This window comes from Ochotona princeps, chromosome 11 (assembly GCF_030435755.1).
Source record: "Ochotona princeps isolate mOchPri1 chromosome 11, mOchPri1.hap1, whole genome shotgun sequence".
Lineage (NCBI taxonomy): Eukaryota > Metazoa > Chordata > Mammalia > Lagomorpha > Ochotonidae > Ochotona > Ochotona princeps.
The window spans coordinates 57,390,466-57,413,811 of NC_080842.1; the positions used below are offsets into that span (position 1 = coordinate 57,390,466).

Consider the following 23,346-nt stretch of genomic DNA (forward strand, 5'->3'; position numbering starts at 1 on the left):
CCCTGCACCCATGTGGGAGACCCAGAAGATCCTGACTCCTGGCTTCAGACTGGCTCAATTCTGGCCACTGTGGCCACTTCAGGAATAAACCAACAGATGGAAAATCTTTCTGTCTCTCCTTTGTATATATCTTATCTTTTCAATTAAAAAAAAAAATTGAAACAGAACAAACCAAAAAAACACCCCACATGCTACCGGGCCTGGAGTGGTAGCCTAGTGGCTTAATCCTTGCCTTGTATGTGCCAGAATCCAATCCCATACGGCACTGGTTCTTTTTCAGGCTGCTCCAGTGTCTCATGTGGGTACCGCTTTATGTCCTGGCTGCTCCACCTCTGATCACACTCTCACTCCTGGCTTGTGAAAGGATGACTCAAGTCCTTGGGTGCCTACGCCCACATGGGGAACCAAGAGGAAGTTCCTGGCTCTTGGTTTTGGATCTGCTCAGCTCTCGCTGGCCAGTCATTGTGGCCACGTGGGAGTGAGCCAATGAACAGGAAGAGCTCTCTCTGAGTTTCACCTCTCTGTAACACTGCCTTTCAAATAAAACAATAATAATAAAATAAATCTTTAAAAAAGGAAAAAATGTAAACGTCAGATTAACACAGGGAGGAAGAGCCAACACGAATAAGTCATTATTGGGAACAGAGAGATTGAAGGGCTTTTGGTTTTGTTTTACTTATCATTTCTTTGAGACAGAGAAGGAGCTCTGCTCAGCTGCCCCACCTCCCACAGACCTTCACTGGGTCAAAGCAAGGAGCCAGTGATTTCATCTCGGCCCCCATAGTGCAGCAGAAACAGCCTCCCTACAGCCCTCAGGGTGGCCCCCCAGGCTCCACACCAGCAGCAAGCTGGAGTCAGGAGTCGAGAGCCAAGAACTGACCCTACGCACACTCTGATCAACTATGTAAACATCATCAAAAATAAAATTTAAAAATTCTAATACAGCAAAACACAACTTATTATAAAAGCAGTACATCGTTCAAAAACAGTTTCACTGATATTTTTCAAAATTTACATAAATAAAATTCATGAGACTAAATAAAAAGAAATGAAATTAAGTAGGGCATTAGTATTTCTATAAAACTATGTGGGGGCTATGGAAGCAGAGAGCTGGACCCATTTTGGAATCTCTGGAAGGAAGGTTATTACCAGTGGGCAGGGATGGGGCAGGAACGCAGCTGGGACAACTGTCTTACCCATACATCAAGAGACATATTTAGATTTCAACCTCACACTATGAACAAAAATAACTTCTAGGTGGATTAAAGGACTAAAGGATTAAAGGAAAATGCAAGAACTTTTTGAAGAACAAATAGCAGTCTATCAACTTATGAAACAGAAATAGAAAACCCAAGTCAAATGCACAAATTGGTCAGCAAAGCCAACAGAACCACCAACCTCAGATAAGCAGAAAGCATCAAGAATGATTCCTGCTCAGGGAGCAAACTTTGGAAGGATTCCACAAAAAGACAAGCAATTCAGACTAAATCAGGACAAATGCAACAGATAAAACAGTAGTGAACCTTGGCATTCACCAAGGAAACAGACATTTAGAACTAGTAAGGTGGCACTTCACACCCTATCCTGTGACCCCCAGGACTGGAGAGGACACAGTCACACAGGTCCTAAAGGAACTGCGAGTGTAAAACGGGTCAGAGACACACTGAGGGCAACTTGGCAATGACTAGTGAGAGGTGTCTTTCCAATGACCCAGCAATCCATTTCTAACCGTCCCTGCTGAAACTCCCATCATTCCCAGAGCAGACAGCAAAGAAGATCTGCTGCTGAGCCATTTGTAAGAGAGGTAGGAAGAACCCATTACAGTCTGAAAACCAGAAAAAATGTGGTCCTTTACCACAATTAATTGTGCTTAACTCATCCTAAACAGTCTCATGAATCCACATGTAAACATATTTTTCAGCAAAAAAGTTATACAGTGACCTCTACAGTTTAGTAATAGATATGCAAATTTAAAATTATACAATAATTGCAAATATCACTATGGATGATACCTATGAAATGCAAAGTACAACAGCTCTCAGAGAACACGCCATGTAAGAAGGGCGCAAGGGAAAGCTTTGTGTTCAGATCCTCTATCATGACTGACTGCAGAACAAGACAAACCATGGCACAATATTAAGAATGAAGGGAGGGGCCCGGCGCAGTGGCCTAGCGGCTAAAGTCCTCACCTTGAACGCGCCAGGATCCCATATGGGCGCCAGTTCTAGTCCTGGTAGCTCCACTTCCCATCCAGCTCCCTGTTTGTGGCCTGGGAAAGCAGTGGAGGATGGCCCAGAGCCTTGGGACTCTGCACCCGTGTGGGAGACCAGGAAGAAGTTCCTGGCTCCTGGCTTTGGATCGGCACGGCACCAGCCGTTGCACTCACTTGGGGAGTGAATCATCGGATGGAAGATCTTCCTCTCTGTCTCTCCTCCTCTCTGTATATCTGACTTTCCAATAAAAATAAAGAAATCTTTAAAAAAAAAAGAATGAACAGAGGCCTATTCTTTCCAGCCACTGAATGACTTTATAATGGAGCTTTTAAATAAATTATTAGTGCTTCCACTGCGAAAGCACTTAGCAAATACTAAAAATAAATAAACAAATAAATAGATAGTAGAAAACAAGGGACATCCACGTCTATGTACAAGGATGTTGACATTGCCTGCATCCTTCTCTAGGTACAAATAAACATAGACTGCATTATTCTTTGTATATATTGTTACAGTTTTTTTTTTAAAGATTTTATTATTATTGGAAAGCCGGATATACAGAGAGGAGGAGAGACAGAGAGGAAGATCTTCCGTCCGATGATTCACTCCCCAAGTGAGCCACAACGGGCCGGTGCGCGCCGATCCGAAGCCGGGAACCAGGAAACTCTTCCGGGTCTCCCACGTGGGAGTCCCAAAGCCTTGGGCCGTGCTTGACTGCTTTCCCAGGCCACAAGCAGGGAGCTGGATGGGAAGTGGAGCTGCCGGGATTAGAACCGGCGCCCATATGGGATCCCGGGGCTCTCAAGGCGAGGCCTTTAGCCGCTAGGCCACTGCGCCAGGCCCATTGTTACAGTTTTTGTTTTTTAATTTGCACTTAACACATCACAGGCAGGTTTTCTCAGAAAATGTATACATATCCATCCATGAAGAAGGAAATAGCTGCGGCTGCTCAACAGGATACAAAACTACGGGGTCCTCACCCCACTGCACATGCTACGCTCCCACCACAGGTTTCTTCCCAACTAGACCCAGCAATGTTTCTAAGCTTAGGAATGGTGTACCACCGAGGTGCCACTAGATGGAGACAGAGCTCTCAAATTGCAATCTTTAGGCTGAGGTTTTTTGTTTTAACATTTATGTGTTTGAAAGTGAGAGTGAATGCGTGAAAGAATTTTTTTCCATCCGCTTGTTCACTCCCCAAATAGGCAAGGCCAGGCCAGGGACCAGAATTTCATCTGATGTCTCACATGGGTGGCAGGAACCCAAGTATTTGGGACATTATCGCTCCTCCCATGTGCCTCAGTGGCAGCTGGATTAGAAGAGGAAGTGAGACTCAACCCAGACCCTCTGATACGGGATGCAGGTGCCCCAGGGAGGGCTTAGCCTGACGCAGCACAAGGCCTGGCCCAGCCCAGCTCCAGGCTTCTTAACCATGTCAGCATACCTTATACGTGTGAGACGAAGAAACACATATGCATATGTACGCACCTCAGTAGTTATCCTCAGAGTAGGCACTTACCTTTCTATGAACAAAAGGAAAAAGCAGCAAACGAAGGATGGATTTCAGTGTACATGACTTCTAAAAGAGCACAGTTGAAAATGACTGTAACACCTGTGGCGCTGCATCCTGCCGCACTCCGCACTTACCAGGAAACTGTGACACGATCGGGGGTGTGTCTTCGTCCAAGTCATCGACTCCTCCAGCAATCGGGTAGGGTGGGATGGAGACTCTGGGCATGACGACCCAGCTGTGGTCTGAATAGAGGGAAGAGGTCAGGCTGGGCAGCCCCGAGTTATGGGCTATCTGAAAGCCACAGATCTTCTCAATCTGTTGCCAGCGAAAAAGCCGTTCTCGCAAACAAGTTGTCAACTCAGAGAGAGCCTTCCTGGAAAAATCGAAATGGGAATTACTTGTTGCATCAGGAGTCTTTACTACGGCACTGGCAAGAGGCAATCTCAAGAACAGACCATAGCAGTTAACTCATTTCAAGAAGAAATGACTCAGCATCGGAATCAGTGTAGGTTATATAATCATCTATGATTAAATGATGCCTTAAATGTGAATGGCCCGTAATGACTTAACTCCACACAACGGCAAAGGAACAGCTAACAGCGCACTTACTTTGCTTCCAGAATCTTGTGGTCTACTTCGTCCAGGGAGGAGCTGTGCGCCACGTGGAGAGTCCCAAACACCGTGTTTCTCTTCTTCTTAATTTTTTCTGCCTAGAAACGGAAGGGGAGAAAAATAAGACAAGGTTTGCAGGTAAGTTTATTTTGGTTTTGAATATAATGATAATCATTAATCTAGTGGAGAATTCTTAGGCAAGACAGAACCCGGTTTTCTAAAAAAGAAAACAATCAGTATACTTCAGAACTCCGTTCTGGAGAATTTTTCTCTCAATGGTTTAGAAAGACCTGAATGTTTAAATCAGAAGAATATTCACTAAGTCCTGCTACAATGGAGGGGTTAGTGAGTGAAATCGTTTTTTTCCCTAGAATTTAGATTGTCTTATTATACAAAGTTTAGTAAGTGTCAAATATTAATTTCTAGTAGCTACTAACCTGAATCACATTTGAAGCAGCAGCCTAAAGGAGAAAAGCTCCGTATAAAACATTCATGATAGTAAAAAAAAAAAAAAAAAAAAAGATGACTTTTAACTGCCACTGGGGTCATTTGGAAAGGTATCCACCTCTATAAATAATTTTACTTTAATTTCAATTCAATACATGTCAATTCAGAAAAGAAACTGCAAAAGTAAGTCTTCTCTTCAGACACTTGTATCTGCTGCATTCCTCTAGCACTCAGCTGACCCCAATTGTGGACCATCCATAGTCTGCTTACCTCATCCTTAGCAATAGCTAACTGCATTTCGGCATTCTGTCTTTTAATATTGTAGTACTGGACTTCCACCTCATGTGTTAACTGAAGCCACTTCTGAAGCGCGTCTGGAACAGACCAGCTGCTTCTCAGTTCAAATTCTTTTTCGGCCTTTTTTAGGGCCATGCGAACCTGGAAGAAAAGAGGCAAGAAGAAAGGATTTAAAATATATTTCCAACATCCAAGCTATAAACAAAAAAAGCAATTTTAGTTATGTTCTCTGTAAACATCTTTTTAAATCACTATGTCTAAGAATGATACATTTTTAATATTAAGATAGCAGGCCAATTTTTTTTAAAGATTTATCCATTTTTGGGTCCAGTGTGGTAACCTAGCAGCTAAGTCCTACCCGTACATGCACTAGGATCCCATATGGGCTCCAGTTCATGTCCCGGCTGCTCCAGTGCCCATCCAGCTCCCTGCTTGTGGCCTGGGAAAGCAGTTGAGAATGGCCCAAAGTCTTGGGACCCTGCACCTGCATGGGAGACCCAGAAGTAGCTCCTGGCTCCTGGCTTCAGATCAGCTCAGCTCCGGCCATTGTGGCCACCTGGGGAGTGAATCATTGGACGGAAGATCTTCGTCTCTCTCCTCCTACTCTCTGTGTATCTGACTTGTCAATAAAAAAAAAAAAACTTAAAAAAAAGATTTATTTATTTTTATTGGAAAATCAGATTACGAGGAGAAGGACAGATCTTCCATCTGCTAATATACTCTCCAGGTGGCAGAAATGGGTTGGAGCTGAGCCAATCTGAAGGCAGGAGTTCCTCCCGGAACTCCCATGCAGGTGCAGGGTCCCAAGGCCTTGGGCCGCCCTCAACCACCTTCCAAGGCCACAACCAGGGAGCTGGATGGGCACTGGAGCAGCTGGGACATGAACTGGCACCCATATGGGATCTCGGTGTGCTCAAGTGAGGACTTTAGCTGCTAGCCGACTGCACCGGGCCCAGCAGGCCAAGTTTTAAGTGTCTTAAATCCCAAGTAAAGTTATGAAGCCAAAGAAGATAAAGCAGACTTCTATATGTCTTCAAGCATCAAATTTGTTTAGCTTTTAAATTTTGTATTAGAGTTACTGAGAGAAAAAAAATCCACATATATACAAATTAAAATGGACCATACTCATTCCTAGTACAGTATGAACAGAATATAAAGAAACATCCAAACCTAAATGACCAGCTGTTCTATTTCCTCTTCTAACATTCCCACATGGTTCTACGATATAGCTCCGTAATTATACATTCATTTCATTATAACGACAGAGTTTACAGACAGGGAAAGATTGGCAGAACCATCTGTTGATTCACTGCCTAAATGACTGGAACAGGGCAGAGCCAGCCTGAAGCCAAGAGCCAGAAACTCTGTTCAGGCTTCCCAAATACTTGAGCCACCACTTGCTATTTGCAGGTGTATTAGTGGGGCTGTCAGTCAGAAGACCGGCAGCTGGGGCGCAGACGGGCGGCCATACGGGGTGATGTTACGGGTGGCAGCGTAACACCCTACGCCACAATGCTGGCCCTTACACACTGACCCTTACATTACTAAGCCTTTCCTCGTTAGCTTTCTATTACATTTTTCTCTATATCAGTTATTTGTCACTCTATCTTCCTTATAGAATCAGTTTTGCCAATTCTGTAAATTCACTGTTTCTAATATATCAGAAAGCAGGTGAGTATTCACAAATATGCATAAGGAAAACACATTCTAAGTAAGAATCCACTGGAGTTTTTCTTGAGAAACTATGCATTGTCTTCACAGCTTTCAGTGTGAGGATGTCACAGTATTTTTTCTTTCCACTTGCCTCTTAAGGTAAATCAGAGAAAACTGCTCAATGTGTTAAGGGGAAATAACTGAAGGAGAAAAAAATTTCTTTTTTCTTTTTTTTTGGTTTTCAGATTTATTTATTTTATTTTTATTAGAAAGAGAGGAGGAGAGACAGAGAGAACGATCTTCCATCTACTGTTTACTGCCCAAGTGGCCACAACTGCTGGAGCTGAGCCAATTCGAAGCCAGGGGCCTGGACCTTCTTCCAGCTCTCCCTCATAGGTGCACAGATGGGAAGCAAAACAGCCGGACATGAACCAGTGCCCATGTGAGATCCTAGCATGTGCAAAGTGATGATTCAGCCACTGAGCCATTGCCCTGGATCCGGGAGAAAAAAAAACCTTAAGAAAAACTTTACTGAAGGACACAGAAGGAAGAAATGGGTCCCTCTTGCAGTGATTTAACTTAAAAACTAGCAAGAGCCCAGGCTACGGCTGCATGGAGGCACATGACAGGACATGGTCCTGTGCCAGCACACCCGAGCAGGCCAGACTGAGTGTGGAGCCTGCTGTGGCACACTCGAGCAGCCTCATTTTCCTCCAAGCTCCTAAGGTAACTGGGCCCCACCCACACTGGAGTGCACAGGAATGTTTGGTCTGAACAAACTGCGTTTATTTAAATAAACTTCATTATGTGCCAGAATAAACCAAGAAGGGGACTATATACAAACTTCGGGTACAGAACTAGAACAGCTGTCAAATACCGTAGAAAAAAAGAACTGTGTAGAAAAATATTTAACTCCATTTGTTTTTCAAACTCACAATGGGACAGTAAATAGACGATTGAAAAAGAGAGGCATTAAAAGTAAAGGTAAGACGGCACTTAATAAGAATGTACCCTAAGCAACATGTGCCTGGCAGGATTCATGGTGTGTCCATGGTTAGTAAGCCGGCAGGGTAAGCTGGGTGGCGTCCCTGCTAAGCTCCCAGGAAGACAAAACTGGAGCCAGGTCCGTGACCTGCACTTCTACGTTAACACCAAACTGTGCGGCAGCAAGCGCCCTCTTTCCTTCCTTTACAAGACTTAAAAGCCGTATTTTCTAGTTCCAAGAAATTACACAGAGAATCATAAAAAATTTCAATCAAATTATTCTCTTGAATGTTTTTCTTAGAGTTACTTGCATAATTTATTTCTCCTAAAAGAACTCACAAAGAAATACACTTCAAAATACATACTGATAAGCGTAAGCTGAGACTCAACAATGTTTATAGTGATTGTTAATAAATATTTCACACTTGTACAAATATTAACCTTATATACATGTCAACTTCTTAACTGTTTTTCTCTGCTATCATTTACATATTTATCACTTAACCTGATACCAAATCCTCAGTCTGAATCACTTTGTTGTTTTATGGTGAAACGGACAATGTGAAAATCATGCAATTAATATTTTTTTCAAATGTTGAAGTACTTTTAAAAACTATGACACTGTTACTTACATTGTCTTTGTATCTTAGGAACAAAATAGAAGTTATACAAAAAAATAAATGGTATCAAATAAAAGAAGTGGTCTATGTGAATAAAAACCTGGTGTCTAGATCCAGCTCTGCAGCGCTCACCCCTGTGATCTGCAGCAGGGCCACTGCGACTCTCACTATCTCACAGAAAATCGTGGCCTCCAACCTGTCTTAGCTCTGGCTCCGCACACAGTTTTTAAAGAACAAAATAATTCCTCTTCAGACTACTAAAATCACACAAAACCCACAACATGTAAAGTTGTCCTTTCAGTTACCAGTAAGTCTTTGTTTCAGGGGAAAATAACACTACACGAAATATGTGCCAGCTTTCCCTGCCTTCTAATTTTGAGAAGATAATTATTCCCCTACAAGATACAGTAATTCTTCTAACTATCGAAACATGGGTTAGGTACCATCATACATAAAATAACTTCTCAGCTAAACTCAGGTGTATAAACAAAGCTTTTAACAGCAGTAGGGAAGACATAAACTTCAGGATACAATGCAAATATCTTGCCTGTGACGTAAGATAGCTAAATAGCCCAAGACAAATTATTTAACATAGAAATCTCATTAGCACATGAGAATAATATTCATGAATTGCAAGGATTATGCAACAAAGTAGTTAAGCTGCAGTTCTTTAAAGACAATAAAATTGCATTTAATAAAAAAAAATTACCAGCAAACCACTGACCACATATGTAAGATCCACTTATGGCATAAAGTCAGTCTCCAGAGAAACTGGATTTCAGGGGTAGGCATTCGGCACAGAGAATAAGACACCTCTTGCGACGTTGCCTCCCACACCAGAGTACCTGCTGCGTGTCTCAGCTCTACTTCTGATTCCAGCTTTCTACCAACACGTACCCCGGGAGGCAGCAGGTGATCAAGCAGTTGGCTGGGCTCCTGCTACCCGTAGGGGAGAACTGCAATGAGTTGCAAACGCTTGGCTTTAGCCTATCCCAGTCCTGGCTATTGTGGGAATATGGGAACACACCAGAAGATCCAAGCTCTCTCATGCCTATCTGTGTGTCTGCAGCTCTCGGCCTTTCAGATAAAATAACTTTTTTTTCCCCTAAAATTGTATTTCCTATTAATAACTTCTCCTGAAATAGTTGCAAAAGATTTGTTTGTTTGTTTGTTTGAAAATCAAAGTTAAGAGAGTGACCACCCATCTGCTGGTTCACTCCCCAAGTGGCCACAAGGGCCAGGGCTGAGCCAGTAGCTTTATCGGGGTCTGCCATGTGGTGGCAAGGCTCCAAACACTTGGGTGGTCTTCTGCTGCTTTTTTCAGGCCATCAGAAGAAAGTTTTTCAGAAACATCACAGATAGAGGCTTAATGTGCTTTACCACAATGCTGGCCCCTAAGTCATTTCTTAACCGACTCAAGTTCTATTATGTTGGTATCGTAACCTGAGGGGCTACTGTGGTGTAAAAGGTCTCCACATGAAACCTCATGGGAGGCTGCTGCCTTTTCTTTCTGAGTCAGACTTCCCCACTGCTGCCTTCTGAGTCGCTTTCTGAATCTGCAAAGTTTAGAAAAACAGCCAAGAGTTTGTTGGCAGTACTGGGAACAAACTAAGACACAGGTGGCTCGAATGGGAACAGGCTGGGAGTTCTCCCAGGAGCGAAGCTCTTGACACATAACTTTTGGACATGGTATGATTTCAGTAAGATTTCCTTGCCAACAACCAGAGTCTTTCCTAGTTCTATACAGATATGGTTGTCAGGTATGTGCAACACCACCACAAAATATGTTCAGGATTCAAAAATGTATTCCTTCCAGGAAAGAACTCCAAAACACAGATGTCTGGGCGGGGAGGGAAAGAGCAGTTAGCAGTGACAAAACAGACTGCTGTGCTCAGTCACACAAACCCTCCCAAAACGACAATCCTGAAAGAAATGGCCAGAGTACTTGTATTTTTCATGAGGTGAAATGAAAATGCAGGCTTCCTGTAACTCTGACAAACGACTGAGAAGGCAACTAGTCATAAAGCAAAGTGGGACATGGACTGTCTAGGTTTTAGCCTCTGGCTTACAACTGAGTCGCTCTGTTTTTGGGCAAGTGTTCTAATCCTTATTTTGTTGCTGAGTTTCTTTGAAGACCAAGTAGCAACGAGACTCTGGAAGCAGAGTGGAGAAACGCATGCTCTAAGGACAAGGCAAGGGCTGCTGGACAGGACATGGATGAAAACGACCTTCCCTACAGCATGCAGCAGGATCCCAGCCTTCCACTCCCATGTTAGGCTCTGGCCTTCTCCAGAACTTTAAGACACTAACTTTGTGTTTACCAAAGCCACTATGTTCATGCTAACATTTTACAGTAAAATTAGAAAACTAATACATCTGTCTATAATTAAGTTTTTCAGAATATGATTGCTCTCAAAGCACCTAGGAAATGCTAGAATGCCTACATTCTATCTTAAGCATTTGAACAGGAGAAACAGATATTGGCAAAGGTATATTTTAGATCTTAGAAAGCTTAGCAGATTATATTCAAAGGCATTTGGCAAGATTCAAATGGATTTTTAATAAAGATCTACTTATGCAGAAATTTTTAAATTATATGGACTTCATTATACCAGATAATACTCAAAATCAAACAGATTACAGATACTAAATTAAATATCTCAGTTATACAAAACAGATTACATAGAATCAAGTAAGATTTCATGAGTGTACAGGATGGTAACCTTACCTTTTACTACTTTGTTATTTTATGAAACAGACTTTGATGTATGCTAATAATACAAAGACATGATTCTTTTATTAAACGGAGGGATAATATCTAACTGAACTAAATATAAGAGACTGAATAAAAACGGATCCTGTATCTCCAATGGAGAGCTGTCTCCTGATTAAGTCTGGAGACCGGCCATACCTGCTCAAGCTCCTGCTCTGCGTACTGGCGCCGACTGAGCTCGCACTCGGCTCCTTCCCTCAGCTCCCTCAGCCTGCAGGCCTCTTCCTTGGCATAGTTGATTTCATCCATCATTTTGCGCTCCAGATTTTGCTTCTCCACAGCCACATTTCTGTTTTCTTCTTGTGCCTTTTCAAGCCTAGGGAACAATAGTAATGGATGATCTTCAATCTAAGAGACTTCTAAGAAATCCATCATTATTGAAATCAAGCTAAAAGTAAAATTCAACTACACATTTAACTTCATCTATATCTGACTTAGTTACACTGGTCTTCTATGCATTTATTCCCAAGCATTATTTAAAAGATGTCTGTAGTTAGACAATTTTATGATACTTTTCTAAACATGAGATAACACATGCAAAATCCTAATATGTGCAAGCATAGGATCATACTACATTTTTACAAATTGTAATGTCCTGTGTAAATACCAAAGACTTACAATTTTTGGTACTTACCTTTCCTGTAAGTCCATGAGACTTTGCTCTGCAGTTTGCAGACTCTCTAAGTCTTTCATCATTTTTGCAACATGTTCTTTCGATGTCTTATTCTGTGTATAAGCAAACCAGCATCCTCCAACACCAATCACTATAGAAACTGTGAGGATGAAATCCTTCATCCAATTATGAGGGGGACCTATGAAGACAGTTAAATTAATCTTTGATTATAATAAAATGGATACACAGAGGTACTTCTTATGGTATTTTTTATTTTTAAAAATTGTATTTGTTGGAAAGCAGACACACAGATAGAGATCCTCCATCTGCAGGTTCACTCCCCAGATGATTGCAACAGAACAGCTGGAGCTGGGCTGCACCAAAGCCAGGAGCCAAACATTGTATCCAAGTCTCTCATATGCAGGGCAGGGACACAGCTAGTTGGGAGCATTACCTGCTACCTCCAGAAGTACACATCAGTAGGAAGCTGTGATGAGTGCCACAGGAACTGAAACCCAGGCAACTCTTACAACAGATGCAGGCATTCTAACTGATGACTAAGAGCCAAAAATCCTGAATCTCTCCTTCCTATCTACAAGCTCTACCCTTTTAAAATCAGTATACGAATTATACCTGATACACTGTTAGGCCCACCAACAATGCATATCCCTGCTAGTGATGGAGAAGACCTTGGAAAAGCACCTATGTCTCCAAATACTGCTAGGATGGTCTCCTGTGGCATAAAGGGATTGCAAACGCCATCATCATCAGCATCCCTTTTTTGTCAGATACCCGTCATGCTTTGAAGCACAAACTAGAAACCCAATCATGAACCCGAAAAAGCATTTGCCCCAAGCGTGAGGCTATATAACTAATTAGGTTAATCATTGGTCTTCAATGGTGGGTGATTCTTGGTTGTCAAGTGTGGGAGTAAAGGGCTGGAGGAAGTTGTGAACAGAAGCCAAGATACTGCTCCACATCCTACAGTACACAAGAAAATCTTCTTCCCACTGCCACTGCTAGTAACAAAGAATCAGCCAGCCCAGAATACAAAATGTGCGAAGTCTGAGAAACCCTGCGCTACGTAGCCCTAACAAGCAAGACTTCCCTCTTTGCTGTTTCAAGCCTGGTGTGAATCCCCAGCACTGTGTATGAGGTAAGCAACAGGGAGCCAGGACCTGTGGTCTATAGTGTCCCAAAACACAGAAATTGCTATCCATATAATTTCCATATTGAGCCCTGACTTTCAATGTGTGCTAATTTTCAGGGAGCTCTTCTAGAAAAATACAATGTGGTTAATCAACAAAATACAGTGCATTATTTCAGTGCTCCAAAGAAATAAAGTTTATAATGAAAGACCAACTAAGTGGCCAGGCCTCCAGCAAGAGAACACTACAGGTGTGATGCAGTAAAGAGTTTTACAGAGTCCCCTAATTCCTGTGCTGAAGGTCCTTGGGTTTGTTTATGTTTGCAGAGCATGCACAGACCCGGAGTGTGCGGCATTCCCGGGTGTGCACCCTCACCTAGTGTGGAGGAGACACACTGCAGCAGGCTAGCGACTCTAAAAGGTCAGTCTTTATTTCTATCTTAAAGTGGTTTGGTTCGGGCTCTACTGCAACTATGACCCCTGCTCTCTGACTCTAGGTGAAACAGAACGGCCAGGAATAACAATAGGACAAGTTCTCAACTCTATAATAAGCAACATAAACTGGAAAATATATCATTGTTCATTCGACACTGTTGCATTTAACATGAATGTGGGCTTGTGCAGGAGGATATGATTATGGGGCTCCTTCACTCAAATAATAATTTTCAAACACATTTAAAGTAATGCATCATTAACTTCTTAGTTGATTTATCTAAACAGTTTCTGTTCACAACATTCTCTAAGACCAGTTCAATCCCTTTTCAAATGACTTGATAACATTTGTATTTTTTTTGTTTAGAAGGTGATTTGTTTCCAGATTAATAAAACATAAATATTTCTGATAGAATTGAATATAAAGACAAACTCTAGGCCTTAATTTCTTTGTCAATTGTCAAAGTGAAAAAAAAATCAGAATATCACACAAGACAACCTCTAATGGAGTCAGCTGAGAACTCAGGGCAGGGGAAGGGCTAGAAAAAGGATCAGCTCTGAGGAATGCTTGGTATTTCATTAGTGTTGTGTTTCCTTGCATTTGCGATTTCCACCCACACTGCATTTCCACCAATTCTCACAAAGGGGAGTTCCAGCTGCTGGACCAGCTGCTCACTGCCTCAACCAAGAGCCACCAGCAAAGCCATGGAATCCATTCAAACCCCACCCATCCCCACAACCCTCGGAAGGTATCACAAAAAACTGCAAGTCTGTGAAACCCTGCGAGCCATGCGAAATTTCCTGATTTATAACTTATGGAAGGTTCTTGGTTGTGTGCTTCCACCACTCTGGCACTCTGGCTCTTGGCTTCCCCAGTACCTGCTTCCCGCAGACGCCAAGGACAGGAAGCCCCTGAGCATGGCCCTGCGTGTATATTCCCCACCCTCTGTTCTCTGCCTGGGTGGGACAGTAAAGATGGTATCACTAAGATGCTTTATATTTCTAATTTGTGTACTTTCAAGAGTTCCAGGAGAGGTGAGGCCTAGCAGTAGTGGAATGTGGGCAGAGAAGCCAGGGACAGGTGAATGTCTGCAGCTTTGTAAGTGTGTCCAGGCTGTTCACTGCATGTCTCTTAGGATAACTTATATTGCTGGGGAAGCTGGAACATAGATCTTCAGTTTAATGGATGGAATTCAGGGTAATGACCCATTTGTTCCTCTTGGGGTTTCAAGAGGATTGACCGGACTACATATGGACTTGTCATTTGCTAATTTCTAGTGGACCCTGTTATCACTAAGCTTGATTAATAAAGACTGCTTAATACACCCTAAAAAATAAGTTATGGCAGAAATTTTCCTTGCATTAATTTTACTATTCCTTTAAGTCTTCTGAAAAACATAATACTCCCTCTCAAATCTTTATGAAATCTGAAAATAAATGAAATAAACATATACTTTATCTTTAGGGCAAAAAAGTTTTCCTGTCAAAGAAGAGGTAGAAAAAGTTTATTTTCTTTGAAAGGATGACACAACACTACTCAAGTAACATTATCCACTTTGGGGACCTGCCAGGATAGTCTTGCTACCCTATAAAGCTAATCATTGCTTTTGTCTTTTGTCCACACCTTTAAATAGTCTTTTTTTTTTTTTTTTTTAGTTCATAAAATCATTAAGAACTACCACTTCAGAGCTGGCACTATGGTAAGACAGGTAAAGCCACCACCTGCAACACTGGCATCTCATATGGGCACCCAGCTGTGTTCCAGCTACTGCATTTCCAATCCTGCCCATGAAGAGCAGCAGAAGATGGTCCAAGTGTTTCGGATTCTGTCATTCATATATCTTCCCAATGTGGGAAGTGAAAATGAAGCTCCCTGGCTCCTGGCTTTGGCGAACATCTGGGGCGTGAGACAGCAGGTGAAGAGTTCTTGCTATGGTTTCTCCCCCTCACCCCAACTTTCAAATAAATAAATAAGCCGTTGAAAAAAATGTCTGTTTCAAGGATTCTTCAGTGAACATTCAGCTAAAATTAATCTTTAGAGTGCTACAGAGACTCAAAGTTTAAATCAAGAAATTCTAAATTATAGTTTATCATTATTTTTTACAACTGTTTACTATAATAACCAGTTTTAAAAATTTACACTCTGTGTTTCAATGGCAGAAAACTTCCACCTCATAGATCTTTTAAGATAATATTAGTTTTCCTCTGACAGATAATCCTTCTGAGACGTCTACTACATTTAGTTTACGATCTTCCTTATTTTTATCTTTCTTAAGTAACACAGAGTTCACTGGATAATTTTTTTTTTTTGGTACCATATTCCGGGTAAGAGAGAATACTAACGTGTAAGAGGTCCAAACAAAACCACATCCAGTGCCTTGAGCTGCAATTTTTGTCGGTGGCTCCGGTCGCTGATTTTCAACTGGGAGATCATAAATGAATGTTCATGCACTGCTATCCTGTTTAAAACAATGCACACATTAAATAAAAATACCTCTAGTACATAATATTTGAATATTTGGATTAAAATTTCAATATTTTATATATTAGTGATGATAACTGTAACAGCTTATCCATTTTTATTTAATTCTTAATACATGTTTCCTAACTCTATCAATGAGAACTTAAAGACTCCTGTATGCTAATAATGCAATTGATGTATTGATGAGCTTTTTTTCTCTCAAGCAAAAAAAGATTTATATTAATGAATATTTTACAATCATTAATTACATCTGGCATTTTACTATCATTTCATTAGGAATGGCAAAAAACACAAGTTATTTAGTATCAATGGCAGATTTTAGAAAATTGTCCACAATTTAGATCATGTTGATTTTCTTTTAATGTATCTGTAAAACTTTACAACCTTATATTATAGGCTTTAAGTGATTTTAAAACTGAATAAAGCACACAGAAGTCACATTAGGAAAGTTTTGAAAATACCTGAATGAATGCAACGATAGATATATGAATGAATCAATATCATCAGTAGACCAAATTTAAGAAAGACAACGAGTTGTAAAAAAAAAAATAATAAAACTATGTTATGGGATTTTATGCAAGAGATACTATGAGCCCAAGTGTATGGAGATGTCAGGGAAGGCCACCCGGGTCTGAAAGGAATGAGGCAGCCTGTGTCAAGTGTGTAAGTGTGAGCTCTGGTACAGTAACTATTATAGATTACATAAATATACATAATTTTGGTTATTAACAACTAACAGAATGACAATTTCTCATTTGAAATGTGCAGATCAAAAGGGTTTCAGATTCCACGTTTTTGTATTTGTGAATACTTGCACGTTCATGCATGCACAAACACAAACGCACAAACATAGACCCACACTTGAGATGGGACTCAAGTCTCATCTGTTTTTAATGCATACATTACACATGTGGCCTGAAGGTAACTGTATTCACCGTTTCTGGTGTACCTGGGTTTTCATGGATATCCTTTGCATGTGAAAGTTTACACTTGTAACATTACATGCATATACTTTAAAAACTTTCACATGAACTAATAATGTCCTCTAACATTTAAAGTGACTCATTAATTATCATTACCCTATATTTGGGGTTTGCTCTTTTACTCAAAAAGGTTTCAATGGGCTGATATGAAAATTGAACTCATACCCTTGTACCTTTTCTATATAGGAAACTGTTCATTATTTTAAAAATTAATCTGGTAAGTGCATAAAGTTGTCTCCACAATTCTCTACCATTGAAAACTTGAGGTTTCTCTGATAAACCTTACTTAAAGAAAAAAGAGGCTATGACATTTACTGACAGAACATTTTCAATCTGGCTATTTTATTTTGTGTTGCTGTTCAATATAAAGAAATTTCCCAAAAGACAACATAAGAAAAACCATTATGGGTTTCTCCCCTCTAAGATAACATATTTATTGGAAAACCCTAATACTATTTTAATGCCCTGGCCCATTTTGCTTAATTTATTTTATTTATTTTTGTGTTTATATGTAAAATAAAGTCTTGGAAAAATATTCAACATGTTTCTGACCTGGAGATTTTTAATCTACAAAATGGGTATGATACTCTATAACATTTTATTCAAGAGATTTAAATGAGATAATACAAATAACTTTCATGTAACATACATTCTAAAATGTTGCTACTATTTAATTTTATTTATTAAACTTCAATTTTAATTGACGTATAATTCATGGCAATTGTAACTACGTGGTTATAATGGTCACTTAAAAAACACTCATTAGGGCTCGGCAGCGTGGCCTAGTGGCTAAGGTCCTCGCCTTGATCCCATATGGTTGCTGGTTCTAATCCCAGCAGCTCCACTTCCTCTCTATCTCTCCTCCTCTCAGTATATCTGACTTTGTAATAAAAATAAAATAAATCTTTAAAAAAAAACACTCATTAACAAAGATCTGTGCATCAATCTATTCAAATATTTGTCTTAATGAAAATGCATCAACATCAAAAGAGAGTTTGTTAGCTCTGTCAGGTGGTCAGAGTTAGACCCCTTGATGTTATTTTAAAAAGATATAGTTGACCCATATTCTAACTCTCAAAATTACTTTCCTTGGGAATAAAGCTTTTTAAGTGCTTGATTATTTAGACAAAAAAATCAACTACATTAGAAAACTCACACCTTTGAAAGACTAGAATGGATATAAGATTTTCTTTGTGCCTTCAACCACAGAAGTGACTAAGTAACCTACAGACTTAGCACTGAAAAATTACATCTAGTAAATCCATCTCCATGAGTAGAGAAATATTCTTGAATAATAAAGACCCACCTGGGAAGTGTTGTTCCTTTGACATTATTGTCTCTAAAATTCTTCTCATACTGTGGTAGTTCAACAAATTCTATCAACCACTGAAGTGTATCCTCAAGGGTCCAATTATGAACTGCAAGGGGTACAAGAACAAGGCACATTTTCAATACATCTGCTTTCTGAATTTTTACATACATTTGTTTATGTACATGTAATAACTTCAGAGGAAATAAAAGTGTTAGGTTGAATTTTCAAATCAATGTTATCAATGGTACTAAAATGGTATACAGTCTTCTCCGAGAAGTTAGAAACAATGAGAAACATTTTATTACCCTTAAAATTATATTATGTAAAGCACGAGAGATAAAAATAATTAGAAAAAGTATTGCCATGATTAACTGTAAAATAAACCCTATACAACATTTATTTAGAATGAAACACTCCGTCATCTTCCTGGCTGTAGAGAACACAGCATATATATACTTCTTCACTTTATTCTTATAACACTCTAATAAACCTGCGTACCAGGTTGCATTCTAAGCACCAGGCTAGCAACAGGCAGACAGCAGCAAATGAGACAAAGTACTTGCCCTTGTAGAACATAAAAATCCTTTGGGATCAAGATGGGACAACTTATAAAAGAAAGGGGAAGGAAATTTCAGATAGTAGTGGGTTATTCTGAAAGAAGGGAATGATGTCAAGAGAAAGCTGCTCTGAGGAGCTGACAACCGAACTAAGATCAACAAACTGCCAAGGGCCATACTCTTAGCATCCTGGAGAAAAATACAGCTGTCAAAGGGAAAAGCTACTGTAAAAGAAACAAAGTCTAAGGGGACAAGAGAGTGACTTTCCTGAATTCTGGGTTTCTTCTCACTTCACTAACAAGGAAGGGGGTAAAATCATCATCACTCTTGGCTATGGAGAGTGGGCTGTATAGGGTAAGGTTGGACACAGGGACAAAAGCAGATCATTTCTTTCCTGTCAGGCAACAAAGGTTACTGAGAAAAATGCATGTGGACTTGGACTCTGCTGGCAATGCAGAAGAAAGCACCACGTGGTCACATGCTCCGTGGATAAGACCAACAAGATGAGCTGAGGAAACAGACAGGTTGGCAGCTAGGGAACGTCAGATGCACAAAGGGTGCTGGCATGAACTGAGGTGGGACAGTACGGGGAGAAGCTGATTTCACAGACAAGCAAGGGCAGGAGATGGCATCTGAAAGCCAGTTCTGGACACGTTCTTCTTGAGTATGTGTTCAACATGAAAGTACAGACAATATAACAGCAGTCAGAGGCACAAGCCTGGAGCTTCAGACAGAAGTTAAGGGGGAGTGATGAACATACAGTTCAGAGGGTCTCTGTGCAGAGCATGAAGGACTATGGCCAGTTTGTTCAAAAGAAACGGCAAGTATGCTTTAAAAACAAGAGGTTCATATTGTCTGCACTTAATCTGAGGACTTGGGAAAACAAATAAAACCAACCAACAAAAGCAGACCTGGGAATTCTGATGTATACACTTAAATCTTAGGGAAGATCGTTCTAACTAAAGAAAATCATAAATTCACCTGGCAAGAAAAGTCAGGTTGCATTAAACTTTCATTAGAGAAAAATTATAAGTCAGTCATAAACAATTAAAAAAATCTTATTTAAGAACTATATGTGGCAATTAATAATTTTACACTAAGACAAAGCTGTCCCTGAGTTTTCATGTTCTCTCCTTGTGCTCCTGCTGCAGAGCTAGGACACCAGCCTGTGGCTGCTGCATCCACACAGCCAGGTAACTGTGGACATGAGGCAAAGGCTCAGCCCCTGGCTGCTTCCACTGCATTTCAAACCTTCGCAGCAGCCCTTCTGAGTTTCCTCCTATTGCAAATGAACTGCATTGAGAAGGGCCCCGGCTCGGCTGCCAAGAAAGCCACAGCGCAGCTGCACCTCACACACCCACACAGAAACCTTAGCCAAGAAAACAGGATGAGATTCTCTCTGCCATTCCTCTGACTTCAACAATGACTAGCCCCTAATCTAAACACTTCAGGATCTCAAAACACACCCTCCATTGGCAGCAAGACAGTAAAGGGAAAAAATGCAAATGAAAAAGCATACATATTTCAACCGCCTAAATCCTAGTAGTAATACTCTAACAAATAAAAAATGCTGGTGGTACTGCAGTAACTTCCTTCACAGTGAATCTTTAAAACACAGTTCACACAATTTACTTTGTGGGAGGTTCACTTTTCCTTTTTGCTGTCTGGTTTCCTTGATGATGTCACACAATATCCTCATTTCTGATGACCACAGCTTGCATTTTAAATTGGCTTTCTCTGCTTCAAATCCTCTGCTGTCTCTGACGCTTCAGATGACAAGCTCTCCTTCCGCAGAGTTCACACATGCTGTTTCCTCGAATGAGATCCTCATTTGCCATCCTTCTGCCTCATTTTTGCTATTTTATCACAAATCCATATCCTGGCTAACACTCTCATTCCTAAAGGAAGCTTTTCCAAATATTGGTATGTGACCAGAAATCACTCTGTACTTTTTATGTGTACCATTTAATCGGTTATTTGTATGATTATTCCCTGAATACGTGTTTACTCCACTAAAATACAGTGTCTTGCTCACTACTCTGTCCCTAACAGCACGGCACACAGAAGGAAATCAACCATAACATCTTCTTCTGTGTTGGACACTGCTGAATAAATGAAAAAATATTCAATTGACAACTAGTATAAAAATCTTTTATGTCTTCATAAGGGGATTCAAATCAACAAACTGATTTTCTGTATCAGGAATTCTTGGTGACCAAGGAGTCACTCATTTAAGAGCTATCTGGTTTCTTACCACCTGCTTCTTACAGGATTTTTATATATGGTTGTTACTAAGTTACATTTCCACCAGAGGGCAGGCAGAGAAGGATATGGTATTCCTTAAAAAAGACCTGTAACTGCAGAGCTATAGAAATGCTAGTTTCTACCTTGTAAAATTAAATTCTTCCTGCTTGAAATGGTAGACAAGCGTATAATTTGGTGTCTCGCTATAATTTTTAGCAATTTACTCCAAGACTAAAAAGAAATCTGGAGACCTTATTCCCAATCGTGTCACTGATTTCATGCTGACCCTACAGCCAGGTTATTTAACCATATGGCTCAGTTTCTTAACATACATACAAAATACTACCATTGAATTAGACTTTTAAAACTCATTCAAATTCTGTTTCTATGACTTCACTATATAACTCCACAGTTAGTTGTATGCATAGGGTTAAGCCACCTCTTGTAATACAGGCATTCCATATCACCAGAGCAGCAGAACTGTCAACTCCACTTCTCATCCAGCTCCCTGCTAATGTCCCTGGGAAGACAGCAGAAGAAGTGCTTGTTTCCCTGTCTCCCATGTGTAAAACCCAATGACATTTCAGGCATTCATTAGGAGAGTGAACCAAATGGATGGGGTATCTCTTCGTCTCTCCCTCATGCTATCATTCTGTTTTTCAAATAAACGCATAATTTGGGGCTGCTACTGTGGCTTAGTGAGTAAAGCAACTGCTTGTAGCCTCAGCATCCCGTATGAGTGCCAGCTGGAGCCCAAACTGCTTCACTTGCAATTCAGTAATCTGCTAATGTGCTGGAGAAAGCAGTGGAAGATGGCCCCAGTGCACAGACCCCTGCACCTATGTGGGAGACGCAGAAATTCCTGACTCCTGGCTGCAGACTGGCCCAGCTCCAACACTGTGGCCAGCGGGGGAGTGAAGCAGAGGACGGATGATCTCTCTCTCTGTCTCTCCCTCTGTCTCTGTAATTCTGCCTCTCAAGCAATTAAACACATCTTCAAAAATAAAAAATAAGTACACAATTTAAAACAAAACATTGCTAACAAACTGTTAGTCTCGAAGGGTAAATTGCAGGAAAAAGAAATAACTCCAATAACTTTCTAGTTATCAATAAAAGCTTGCTAACATTTATTATTAATTAGAAATCTGGAGATCTGCAAATGTTATTTTGCTACCTTTTGACATGGACACTTTTATCTTCATATTGATCCTAAAAGTTTATGAAGAAGACATCAGGATTTAACTTGGTGCAACAGGTAAGTAAAGGATCAAACCAGATTTTGCATTAAGCAGTTTCTTAATTCGAAACCTCCTTGCAGTGAGCGGAGTGGCCTGCCAGCCAGCGGGGCAGTTTCAGCACAGAGGTTATGCCAGGGTCACACTGGCTGCCATGCATGCAGTCCTCTGCAGACACCATCTTCTCCCTGCCCCAGCCACACCCCCGCTTTGCAGGCTCTGCAACTCAGATCAGGAACAGCAACTACGCAAGGTGCAGAGGGAGCACCACAAAAACTCAATGGAGCTAGGGCAGTTTGTCATAATGGAGGCGATTCCTCCAACATGAAGAGGGGCTGTACAGTCTGAAAGGAAATATGCACGGAGTCACGCAATTCCAACTTAGAGCAGGATTCAGAAACAAAGGTGGGGGGGCAGCAGAGACATGATGATGAGAAAAAGCAAAACTCCAGAAGATGCAAGGATGTGGATTCTTCTTTTCATTGCCCCATGACCTTGCTGCTAACAGGACAATTTTCTAAACAGGAAATAAAGTTTCTGATTCTTCACTGAAGTTTCCGTTTCTTCCCTTTCTTGAAGTCAGTCCCACCACCATTTATACCTATTTTGGATACCCATTAGAAAAAGGATACAGGCTGTGACCAAGCAAAGAAGGTTTGGTGACAGCTGTAGGGTCTTAGTAATGGGAACAATCCAGAGATTTGAAGGGTTGGAAATAGCTATCAACAAAGAAGTAAAGAAGCTGGCCTTCCTGCGGCCACCCAGCTGAAGCAGTCATCTAAAAGAAACACATGAGTCATGTGTAGGTATACTCTCAGTTGGACAACTAGATCATAAGTAGAAGAAACACTCCAACTGAAAGCATCTTCTGCTTCCCAGAATTTCCATAGGGCTTACTATTTCTGTCAAATAGCACATCACATGTGTTCCCTTATTTTGTAACTATTTCTTATGTTCTTACTATAATGAAAACTTCCATGAGACAAGGATAATCAGACCAGGCATAAAATTACCATTTGAACTTTTAACTGAGTGTCTTTTTCTTCCTTTATGAATTTTGCTTTCCTTCCTTTTTAAGAATCTACTTGCTGTGTTCAACATGATGGCTCAGTGGCTAAATTCTCACCTTGCGTTCTCTGGGATCCTATATGGATGCCATTTAATGTCCCAACTGCTCCACTTCCCATCCAGCTCCCTGATTTGCGGCCTGGGAAAGCAGTAGAGTAAGG

At 40.7% G+C, this 23,346-nt stretch overlaps 1 protein-coding gene across 4 annotated transcripts in view; it reads right to left on the reverse strand.

Moving 5' to 3' along the window:
• The window catches only part of STIM2 (stromal interaction molecule 2), a 126,387-nt gene that overhangs the window by 12,089 nt on the left and 90,952 nt on the right, over positions 1–23,346 (reverse strand). Inside the window, exons 4-10 of one of the 4 annotated variants that reach the window (XM_058670241.1) lie at positions 18,076–18,187; positions 15,648–15,763; positions 11,747–11,924; positions 11,251–11,428; positions 5,056–5,223; positions 4,336–4,436; positions 3,861–4,099 (exon numbers count right to left, since the gene is read on the reverse strand). In XM_058670241.1, the coding sequence (XP_058526224.1) occupies positions 3,861–4,099; positions 4,336–4,436; positions 5,056–5,223; positions 11,251–11,428; positions 11,747–11,924; positions 15,648–15,763; positions 18,076–18,187 (1,092 nt within the window). Of the gene's footprint in view, positions 1–3,860; positions 4,100–4,331; positions 4,437–5,055; positions 5,224–9,038; positions 9,279–11,250; positions 11,429–11,746; positions 11,925–15,647; positions 15,764–18,075; positions 18,188–23,346 lie in introns of those variants that run through there. The other 3 variants (XM_058670238.1, XM_058670240.1, XM_058670239.1) reach the window with 3 other exon arrangements.